Genomic DNA, 12,116 nt, shown 5'->3' with positions numbered 1-12,116 from the left:
AAGCAGACAAAATTTATTATCTTAGACTCGCTCTTATCTAGACACGATTGAGTTTCTGATTAAGAAAAAAATTACATTCGTTGTAGTCAAATCCTAAGCCAGTTTTGACTCTGGTCGATTCTGCATCTCGCGTATTTTTTCAATAGAAACGGAATATTTGTTTTAAGAACTAACCAACTGCGTTTGTCGTTTATTTTCACTAGTAGTAACTTGAAACATTCTGCATATATTATCATTTTCTGTTGCTAGTAGATTCAACTTTACCCTTAAATTGCCAAGCTTCTTTTGCTGCGAGCAACTAGAGTCCCTTAAAATATTTATTAGGATTTTGTTTTATGATTTCACATACTCAAATTATTGCAATAATCTCTTATAAACTCATATACCATGTCATGCATTGTTGTGATAAGATCTTCATGTGTAAATTTGTTAGAGTTGAAATCAAATACTATATCATCAGCAGACTCTAGCTCAACTTCAGTGGCTTCCGACTCAACATTTGCCATCAGGCATTGAACTTATTCTTCCTCACTCTTGCTGGCTGAGATCTCTAAGTTAGAAAATTGTGAATATGAATCAGCCGCTCTTGCTCTCATCTTCAACAAGCAGCACTTTCTGTTCCTTCTTTTTCTTGAATGATCTTTGGACCGTTTCTTCTCTTATGACTTCTTATCATCATTATTGGTCATGTTACAACCAATCTTCAATAAAATAACCCTTATTTGCAAAGTTAAAATAAACTTAATTATCATCAGCTTCATCATTTTTACGATAAGAATTAAACCTGAATTGATTATTTATCATAAATTTGCCAAATTTCGTAACAAATAAACATAACCTCATTGCTTATCTGATCAACAGATTTTCTGTGGTAAAAATCTTTGCCGACGATTGGAGAGCTAGATTTTTTGTTGGTTTATGAACAGAAAGTTCCTCTTACAAATAAAGACATGACCGCATGGTTATCGGGCCTCCTTTTGGGGACTGGGGGTTTTCTTTGACTCTCCTTCACATGTTGACAGTATTGTCTCAGATCATCCTTTTTTTTAATCAAAAATTCGCTTTGTTCGTTCAGGTTCTCTTGAATTTTCGCTGCAGGAATGATGGTCAATTCTTGCATCAGTATGGGTGTGTAATGCTGCCAAGTTAGATGTATCAAGAAATTATCTTGTGTGCTTGGGTGTGTAATGCTGCCAAGTCATTAAGACACATCTATGCATTCTTGACAGACGAGTGGCAATTTTCTTGCAGCTCGGAGTTCTTAAAATGTCACAGGCTAGGTTGCAAGGTGTTTCAAATCCAAGTGAGATGTGCTTAAGTTAGCAGCGCCCTGTTTCAGATTATTTGGCCGGATTGGCTGTCAATGTATTGAGAAAAAAATTCATTTTGCTAGCTTTATTTGTTATATTTACTAGTTATATTCAGCAAGTTATTTTTCTCTTTCCGTTTATTCAGGTGGTGCTTCCATTGGAGAATTCTTGTTATCTGGAGAATGATATTCATAAACAAAATCTTTGTTCTTTTTTATCCAGCTCAACATCATCTGCTGCTGACCAGATATGCTTTGAGCTTCCAGTTGTGGACTGTGGTCCTCCCTTCATATAAACATAAAATTACCTCTTAAAATAATGATTGCCAAACTTATTATCAGTGTTCTAAAAAGCCCGATTAAGTGCGCTTAAGCTTGAAGTTCGACAAAAACGTTCCGCTTCGGAACGGAAAAAAGCGGTCAAACTAAATTAAGCGTAATTAAGGTGTTTAATTAAGCGTGCTTAAATATAATTAATCGCATCTGTTTATTTTTTATTTTTTTTTTTCATTTTGAAAGTATGTCTTATTATTTTAAAATAATAAATTAAGTTTATAATTTAGATGTTTATTTTTAAATTTTATTTAATATTAAGCGTGTCTGATAATGATTTGACAAATATTTAACGTTTTTAATATGGTCTAGTTGCAAAAACAAATAAAAATTGTAATTTTGAGATTTTTATGCTTTTATAAATATGATAATTAATTCATCAGACTTAAACTTGTCATATTTATGTATTATTTTATTTATTTATTGGTTCGAGATAATGACAATTACATTAAACACCTTTTCACGGTTAAATCTGTGCTAATCTCGCTTAAGCTTGAAAAACTTAGAGCTCGACATCCTCGCTTCGAGACGCTTCACGCTTTTTAGAACCTTGCTTATTATCAAGTTGACAACAATGTTTTATAAAGAAGTTTAGTAATTGTATAGCACAAAAAAAGAAAAAAAAAAGAGCCCAATAAAGTGTTTTTGGCAATTTTAAATGGGTGCACACAAATATAAAATAATCAGAAAATTCTATATTTCGCAAAATAAAAGATGAGTTGCCTCATTGTTGACTTGCAATTTAAACTTCAGTTCATCAAGATCACCTACAATTACATTCCAAGCCTCACCTCAAAATATATCTGCACTACTCCTAACCAACACTAAGCTGTTGAAATTGAATGATACTTTCACAGATCCTGAACTTACTCTCTTAAACTTTTATCTGTGTATATTTGTCATACCAGCGGTTCGCACGATCACGTTCCTTGTTTTCGTGAAGGTAAGGTAGAAACAAGTAAATTTGGATCAATCATGTCAATTAAGCCCACTGGCAATTAAATTTCTAGCTTCACTACAAAGTGCATCTGGATTGTTTCCTACTATATACGGGTGAACGATAATTTTCAATGACCCTGGATTCAATCTGCCCTCAGATCCTGGGGGCATGATTTCACCTGTTCCAATCAGGCTAATTGGAACAATGGGTACTCCAGTCTTTGCCGCAACACTGAATGCACCTTTCTACATAAACAAATCATTGATACAATACCACACACATGTAAGAGAAACAAAAATAACCAATTTTACACACAATGCTTGTTGATATAACAATCATAGTATGGCAGGTTGACACACCAAAAATTGATCAAAAGTTATAATTCCGTATATGCATATAGCTTTGGTGTATCTTCCCCTTGGTCAAGAATATACTGTGAATTTTATTTTAAGTTCAAGAAATGAACATGCTTGAGAAACATTAATTGTTTTTAAGGCTGTACATTGGGGAAGAATTTGATTGTGTGAAACTAGTACTATTTGAACTCAACTGTTTTTCCACCTCTAGGACAGAAAAATTATCGTTCATATAAATGTATCTTAGCCCTGTGAAAAACAATTTCAACAAACATAACGATTGGCATTTTTCACAACGATATAGAGTCCAAATGCCTAAGTTTGAGTAACACTCTTAACAAATAACTCAGACGGGGTAATAAATTTACCTTGAATGGACCTAATTTCCCATCTTTACTTCGAGTGCCCTCAGGGAAGAAGAAAACTGATGCTCCCTTCTTGATAAGAGCAATGCATTGCTTAAGGCAGTCCTATGCTCAACAAATGAACAAAATCCAAGTCGCTTAAGTCTATCCAATTCGCTTAAGCGTAAAGGAGAGTCAGTAGATGTAATGAAAGATGCCAAAAATATGCATAAAGCTAAAGATTGAAATATGGAATGGCATGATATCGAGTCATTCAACAATTAACAGACTTGTTGTAACATGAAATGAAATTTGGAGAAGAGACGTACAAACTGACTCTTGCTATCCATGCGCTTTAAAGGAATGACACCGAGCAGAAACATGGCCCATCCGATAATTGGATAGAGAAAAACTGAAGTTTTGCTGATGAATTTGAAACATCTCCCAAGAGTAAGAAGAGCATATATGTCTAAAAAGCTTTGGTGATTGGAAACATATACAGCAGAGGTATCTGTTGGAGGCAGATTCTCCAATCCTTCATACTCAATCTTGACAAAGGGAGCAACACTAAGAAATGCCCATGTTTTGGCGACGAGATAATGTGCTTTTCTACGGTATCGGTCAAACATGAGCACGAGAGGATGCTCGAGAAGCATAGGCACGAACAAAATGATTGCAGCAAACGCTGTAACAGCGTAAAAGCAAATTCCTCGGACCTTTGAATTTAACAAAATTTCTAAATCCAAGGTTATAAAGAAAAGTGGTAAGAATAAGAGAGGCTAATGATAAAGTCAAATAAAATGGAAACTAAAAGGACTAGTAGAACACCTGAAAATTCATGCATATCTTGAGTGGATCCGGTCCCTGCAAGTTCAGATCTAACAACTACTCTCGACAATTTGCCCCGTGTCTGACAACCACAACCATTACACGTTATACTGGAGCCTGGTTCATCATACAAAGAGCTCTGAGGTGGACGACAGGTTCTTCTCAAATCACCTCTTGCTTCATGTGGAAGACAACCTACATGTTAGAACATGGGCATAAAACAAATTAGAAACATATCCGCATTTTATCAGAAGTCAACCAACAGAGAACTCAAAACCAGTTCACATTTATCAGAACCAACAGTGAACATACTCATAATTTTTAACAGTACAGCCAAATAGAAGTGAATTGGATGTTGCTCTCATAACCTTATGTATTCATAATGCAAATAGAGCTAAATGGTGTAGCACGTGGCATGATGTAATTATGCAAAGTGCCTTAGTCAAGCCAATTTGTACTAATAATGCCACAAATGTATGGTTCAAAGATACAGATGAACATCAACCAACAGTTCTTTCTGTAAGTACCATAGAATAATGGCACGGGTTAACAAGTCTCTAATGCAGCAGCCACAAATTGAAAACTCTGTTCCGTGCAAAGTTATTTACCATAAACATTCTTAAAACAGGCATAACATAGATACTTTTTGTCTGTCAACTGAATGTTAAAAAATTGACACGATATATCGATGGCTAACCGTCAATCTAATTTCTTGCTGAAACCTTATCATTTTTTGAAATAAAGTAATTCCATATTCAAGAAGACAAGCACAATAACAAAATGTGAGATATTGGAAGAGAAACAGAACAACGAAAAACAGACTATTTTCTGGAGTTCTCCAGCAGAATATACGGCTTTTCACGGGTATAATGTGTTGAGTGATCAGATTATACTTCGTTCATAAACTGAACCCTCTTTAAGAAGCCTGAACGACGATATGCCTCAAGGTTAAAAAACATCTTTCAAGAAGCTAACAAGAAACATATAAATTGAACATCAACTCACAATTACTTGAAAATCTCTGATTTGGTTGTTTACAACAACGACTGCGTCCGAAGCAAGATCCATGATGAGAGCCCAACTGCTTCCATCAATATCCAGGAACAGCAAAATCACATAACGTTGGAAGGTACAAGAAAATAAAACTAATTAATAGATTTGCCCCTAGGATGCCCGGCAATACATGATCAATCCTTACACGTGCTCCTTAACACTCAAAACCGTATGCAAGTTATTTGCAACATTTATTCGCGGCATGTCCATTCCTTTACTGTGACTAGTAACTTAATTATTTCATTCTAATTGGAAAAAACGAATCACAAAAATTATCAGAAAAATTACAATTTTCTCTGGGCACAAGTGTACATAAATCTACTAGTGGACATGCAAAAATTACAAAGCCTGATACACTACGGATTAAACACTAAACAAGCTGAGCCTTCGACCAAGAAAATCTCATCAAATTCATAACATGATAAACATAGAAAGATATGATGAGAAAAAAAATCAAGGATGGAATTCATCATTCCAACAGTTAATTAACAACAAATTTCTTCTGTAACCAAAATATCTAATCCAAAGAAAAGTTCAAAAGTAGAACTCACACTAATTACACATAAATACACCAATACAAGACATAAGTTGGGAACTTACTGATCGACTAGGAGCGAAGAACCCATGTCCCCTTTTGGCTACAAAATTAGGAAAAAAAATCCACAAAATTGAATTCAATGAACAGCAAATATTGATTAGATTGTTGGGAACAGAGAACTCACACGGGTGCAGTGGAGACGATGAAACCGTGGGGAAGTTGATACGGCTGAATTGCCACGACAGTTCCATTTCTCGTTGTTCTAGGGGATTGAGAGACACTGGGCCGCTCACATTTTCATCTTCAAGACTTTCTGCATTGATAATTGTGCCAAACCACCCTTTTTCTCCAATTTTTTTTTTTGCTCTTGAGTTTTTTTTAATGACTCGAAAGCTTATCGAATTCGAGTCAAAATTGAACATATTTAAATTTTGCCGAATCCAATTGGAATCTAAATTAAATTGTTTGAAGTTCCTAAGTTGCTTGCAATCTTTAATAATTTATTAATATAATAAAATTATATATAAAATAAATAAATTTCAAGTCTTTCGAATACTTATTTTTCGAATAATAATTCAAATAATTCATGGAAAAGTTCGAATATTTCAAGTCAAGCTCGAACTCGAACTTTAATTCGAACCGAATTCAAGTCAAAGTTTTAAAATTTTCAATCTTAGAATCGAACTTGAACTCGAATGAACTAATTAGAACCGAATTCGAACATTCAAATTTTCCTCATATTCGACTTTATTCGTTTCTTTTAACACACCTAGTAAGAAGCCATATTTTTTTAATAGATATTAGCCAATGAGACACATTCTGATGTATGTGTAAAATAATAAAGATTATTAAGTATATGAATTATGATATTATTATGTATATGAATCAGGATCATATATCGAGTTGATTCATAATGTTTTGTTATATATTTTAATTATTATTTGGATAAAGATAATAAAATTATATTAAATATGTAATGTGTTAAGATAATATGTGAATTTTTAAAATTTTAAAATGAATTATATATTGTAGTTATGATTAAATTATATGAAAAATATTACTTATCTGAATAGATAATACATGATTTTATTTTAGTCATTTTGGGATCGGGTCTTATATTAGGAAGTCTGGGAGTAGTATTACTTCCGAATCCAATTTATTCGGCCTTTTCATTGGGTCTAATGATCTCGATGAAACTCAAAAATACAGGCATTTGTGGTTCAATGCGAAAATTGGGATTTTTTTTTTTTGAAATTGGATGCAGTTACTAATTCATGATCGGGCATGTACAGAATGAAAACTTCATTCTCGATTCTACGAACGGATCTTGTAGGATTCCCAATAAATTCTTCGATTTCTTCCAGAAGCAGATGATTAATCATCTGCTTCTCACGTTCCGTAAATAGCCGGGACATTGAGGAATATCCAGAAAGGCATTTCGGGAATCGGTCGTAAAAACTAATTGATGTCACACGCTTTTACGTCGGATCATCTAGTACTCCTCACCATGGGTGAAGATCAAAGTTGGAAACTACTTCAGGGAAGACTCTTTGGACAAGAATCTTGTCCATTCGAGCTGGTGGAAATCGGGAAGAAGAAGAAGAATGCAAGAAATTGCGGGGTACTTCCGCTCACGATTGTGGTGGTTGCAGGACTACTCTCCTTTCTTCCAACAATATCTCGAAAGAAGAATTGTGGGGAAATATTTCGGAAAATATAAGTTCAAACAGAACCCACAATTGTGTTGCAATGCTCAAAGATACTATGTTTGAGTTACGATCGGTTACCTCTTCGACTAAAGCCGTGTTTCCTCTACATCGCAGCTTTTCCAAAAGATTATGAAATCGATGTGTCTGAGCTAACCAAGTTGTGGGATGCACAAGGATTTCTTAAACCAAGTGATCAGTGTAAATCAATGCTCGGAAGATGTGGGGAAATGGTACTCGAAAGATCTTGTGAATAGAAGTTTGATCTCAGTGAGCAAGCAAGTCTCGGAAGGGAACTCGAAGCAATAGGAATTCATGATCGGTTTTGGAAAATTTGTATGACCAAAGCACAAGATCAAGAAGGATTTTTTCATCATGTCTCATCCAAGAGTAGTGTCGAAAAAAACGCAGGACAAAACCCGAATCGAGATTATTCCCTTCATGAATGGCGAATACCAGGTTCAAGCATACGTTCAGTGCTTCTTTTTCTCCAGGAAATATATGCATGGGATCAAGATTATCAGTAAGTTGTAGGCTCCTCAATATATTGGATGCACCTGGAGTAACTAGGCCGAATTTGTCCGATGTCATCTCAGCATTCGTCGATTTTTGAGGTACATTGCTTTTGGCCTAAAAAATACATCATGCCCTCATGGATTTCCTGCTTCAATATCCAAACTTCCCCATCTGCAAACTATAATTGCTCAAATACCAGACTTCCCACCAGACAATCTATTGCACGAACCACGCGAAATTTGGAAGATGCCGAAGCTAAGGCATCTTATCATGGACTTGCCTTTTAGTTTATCCGATCGCTGTAACATAGAAATCTATTGTAAATTAAGTGATCTACAAACTCTTGACTCAGTGACTGATTTCAAATTCACCGAAGTCGCCATACAGATAAAGAAGTTGAAGAGGGGATGATTTTAATCTTGATCAAGAATTACAAGTCTCTATATGGCTTGCTGGTCATGTGCCTCAAGGACATGGAACCATATTTTTGAAGTTAACTCTACATGGGGTTCATTTTCCTTGGAAAAACATGTCCATAATCGGGTCCATTGTGGATTGATGAGATTCCTAGCGACGTAGGAGAAAATAGATTCACTTCAAATCATCGAGTTGCAATATTGTCTAGAGTCAATAGTGAATTCGAAACACTTCGTCTCCACCACCGAGTGTTGCAACCCCGCCGTGTTTATTACCTGCCGCCCCTTCCGGCGGTGGCAATACCCGAACCCCAACTCCTCTGGTTGAATCCGCCGTATTTGATGTAGCTATGTATTGATTTCTTCTTCTTCTTTTCAATTTTTCTTAATGAATAAATCTTATGTTATTTTTTTTCGTTTGAGGCAAATTCATCTTGGCAACTGTTAAAAAAAAGAATATGAATGATAATTTCAAAAATTAAATATATTTAAACTTCATAAATATTAAAATTAAAACTTCATAAATATTAAAATTAAAACTCCAAATATAAATTTTATTTTTCACTTTACTATATAAGCTTAATTAAATTTAATGTCAAATGATCAAAATGATGAACTAAAATGGAAAGAATTATATTTTTAGTCGTGTAACTTGCGTTTGTTTTTCAATTCTGATCATGTTAAAGTGAATTTTCATTTTTAGTCTTGTAACTTGTATGTATTTTGAAATTTGACATGATTGGCACCACCCGGAGTCTCCCATTTATAGCTTTAGATAGTCTAAAACAAAAGCATGCCTATTTATGCATTCATCCCATTAATTTTTTAAAATTATATACCAAATTCGAAATTCGATATTCGTTGATTTTGTACGTTTCGATTTTTGAGTTATGATATATCAGTCTTGAAATTATAAAATCTAATACATGAGAGCTTCTCCAGTGTTGTTTATCTGACTGACGTAGTTTATAGATTATTGTGTTAAGTCTAAGTATTAATCTAATACACACTCGAATGATAGCGTCTACGAGTTTTTCCTAATAAAAAGAAAGTGTAAATAGCGGATATACGTAAAAATAAAAGGAAGTTTCCCTGTTTTTTCAATTAAATCTGATAGCACCAAACATGCTTTCATTTCATGACAAAAATAAGATAAGTTTTTCAGCTTGAAAAGGGAAACATAGGAGACTTTTAATTTAAATGGTTGTCTATTTACGGTGCTCAATGATACCAAATTCCCTTAAAATTAATTTTGACATCTACCTAATCATTTACCAAATCGGCCAACAATATATTATCAACAAGCTCAATAATTGTTTAACAAAATAAATTTAATTCAAAAAAGGATTACTCCAACAATAACATATGGCCGGACATTTGTCACTTTATCAAAAGTTTTAACCGACGGTAACGGTCCAACACAAATCTTTTAAACCGTACAACAACTCAAGCGCTATGTTTCGATTGTTCTATCAAACAGTGACAATTATTGCACTATAACACATTATAAATATAAAAAATCGGAAAAAATATCTTTTAAATCGTGGCAAAAACTTGTGTGAGGCGGTCTCACAGGTCGTATTTTGTGAGACGAATATCTTATTTGAGTCATCCATGAAAAAGTATTACTTTTTATGCTAAAAATATTACTTTTTATTGTGAATTTCGGTAGGGTTGACCAGTCTGACAGATAAAGAATCGAGACACCGTCTCACAAGAGATCTACTCTTAAATCTTAAATTAAATAAATTAATCCCAATTGATTTTGATAGTTTCTCGATTAATTAAGTGCCTCATTAGTTGTCTTCCAATTAAAATTTCAGTTAATATATAATTATTTTGTAGTAAAGCATGTTTAATTACATCGCACTACTGGAAACATTTAGGAAAGAAGACTAATCAATTCCTCAAACTATAAAACATATTATGGTGTACGGATTTGAAGTACTAAGACCATCTTCAACCCATTGCACTACATTCTGCACTACAATAGTGTAACACTAAATTCATCTCCAACCTATCTACACTACATTCTACACTAAAAAAAAATATTCTCAGAATATTCTTATAATATTAATTTTAATTCAATAATAACTATTTATAATTTCATTTCACAATTATACATAATAAATGTAATTATATTATTTCATTATTTATTAGAAAATCGATTAAAAAAATAGAATTATACAATCTATTTAATTTTTAAAAAAATTTAAAAAAATTTAAATTATTATTTATGTTTCAAGAATAAATTATTTTAAAAAATTAAAAATAAAAATATTAATTATATAATTAATATATAATAGAATATTAAATATTTATAATTATTAAAAAACAAAAAAAAAATTAAAAAAAAATAAAATAGATGTGGTGCTGCGCCACATGTAGAGTTGCTTTTAGAGCAACTCTAGTCCAGCACCATTTTTGGTGCTGGATTGGAGTGAAAATCCTTGCTCCACAATGGAGCAACTCCATTGTGGAGCAAGGATTGGAGTTGCTCTAAGATTGGCATCATATTTAGGTAAATTTGGTGAGTGGTCAACTTGACCAAGTTGCTACCCTTTTTTTCTTTATTAGAATAAGATGATGTATAAATTTCTTACTTTTTTTGTTCGGTTAATTTATGGTATTAGTCTACTTATTTTCATTTTTAGTTATTTTTCATCATAGTGGTGCTATTGCTGAAATGTCTGATACCACGTCAGTCGTCACATGAAAAAAGACTAAAATTGAAAAAGATGTCAAGATTGTGAATTGATCGATAACATAACGAAAAATAAAAAAAAATGTTAATTACAATGTCATTTCCACTTTATTATAAACATTATGTTACATCCATAATTTTAATTTTCTTTTGTACACTGATTTTTGAGTCTTTGGCCTTAATCACACTTTATTCCCACGGTCATTGGCCTTAAATGGCTCATTCTTTTTGTGGTATTTATCTTAGGATCAATGTTTTTTTCTAACAATTAGAATTAATTTTTGTTACAGAATATTTTTTTATAATGCATCCAATAAATCACATGATCATACAATATGTTATCATATTAAAGGTTACGTAATTAATTAATAATTTGGTCTCGAGTCTCAGAGCATGTAGATTGTGATTTGATTAAAAATGAGTTTCGATGTCTTACATTTCGTTATTTTTTTTTTATGACGATAGAATCCATATGTGCTAACGTTGTATGCGTACGAGGAAACCCCCGGACTAACGCCGACGCTAAATATGATCAGGCCTTTCATTGGTTGTGGTTTCTGATTTCAGTTCCTTTTCAATTCAACCCTATACATGCTCCAAGATACAAAGACAATCCATTTGGTCTACTCCTTATGGATGAATACACTGAAGAGATCATTTTCTTAAAAAAATAGTTGATCGGGGTTATTTTGCAAATTTCTCGTAAACTTCTATGAATTTGAGTTCTGCCTTCTCCGGCATATTTCTAGCTCCGCCGCTACCACCACCGGCAATCATTGGCTAAGCTTGAAGTATATTGGAATTTTCTACATAGAATCACATCTAGGGTTTAGCCAATGAAGCATCAAATATTACTACCAAAAAAGTTCCTTCAAAGTCTTAGTTGTAACCCTTAATCCCAATTGGATGGGTGGGTGACACATCAGATACACTGCTCAATGGGTCCCATTTCTCTTCCAATGCAACCAAAAACAAGCTATGGAAATGGTAGAAACTATCCAAATTAGGTTAAATGGAGCATTAGGGATTGAAAAAAGCATAATGGATACTGATAAAATCTGCATTCTTCAGTC

General features: G+C 33.4%; 1 protein-coding gene across 4 annotated transcripts; it reads right to left on the bottom strand.

The window, feature by feature from the left end:
- Positions 1-2,317: 2,317 nt before the first annotated feature.
- On the bottom strand, positions 2,318-6,076 carry LOC140819615 (1-acyl-sn-glycerol-3-phosphate acyltransferase BAT2, chloroplastic-like). 4 transcript variants are annotated; one of them, XM_073179777.1, is made up of 7 exons: positions 5,886-6,076; positions 5,764-5,801; positions 5,116-5,194; positions 4,111-4,305; positions 3,612-4,018; positions 3,307-3,408; positions 2,318-2,827 (listed from the first exon to the last, which is right to left on the bottom strand). In XM_073179777.1, the coding sequence occupies exons 1-7, from the start codon at positions 5,950-5,952 to the stop codon at positions 2,621-2,623; spliced, it is 1,095 nt and encodes a 364-aa protein (XP_073035878.1). In that variant the 5' UTR covers positions 5,953-6,076; the 3' UTR covers positions 2,318-2,620. The 4 variants fall into 4 exon arrangements, with proteins under 4 accessions (XP_073035878.1, XP_073035882.1, XP_073035883.1 ...); XM_073179781.1 differs by having other exon boundaries at positions 5,122-5,194; XM_073179782.1 differs by having other exon boundaries at positions 5,122-5,191.
- Between the last annotated feature and the right edge of the window lie 6,040 nt (positions 6,077-12,116).

Source organism: Primulina eburnea, chromosome 18, assembly GCF_022965805.1.
Source record: "Primulina eburnea isolate SZY01 chromosome 18, ASM2296580v1, whole genome shotgun sequence".
Taxonomy (NCBI): domain Eukaryota; kingdom Viridiplantae; phylum Streptophyta; class Magnoliopsida; order Lamiales; family Gesneriaceae; genus Primulina; species Primulina eburnea.
This window is presented reverse-complemented; position numbering and strand designations above follow the sequence as displayed.

Excerpts from the sequence above, each read along its gene's own strand:
- LOC140819615 (XM_073179777.1), bottom strand. The coding sequence starts at position 5,952 with ATGGAACTGTCGTGGCAATTCAGCCGTATCAACTTCCCCACGGTTTCA. Across the intron at positions 5,802-5,885 it reads ATCGTCTCCACTGCACCCGT|CCAAAAGGGGACATGGGTTC; the intron begins GTGAGTTCTCTG and ends CTAATTTTGTAG. Across the intron at positions 2,828-3,306 it reads GGAAATTAGGTCCATTCAAG|AAAGGTGCATTCAGTGTTGC; the intron begins GTAAATTTATTA and ends TTGTTTATGTAG.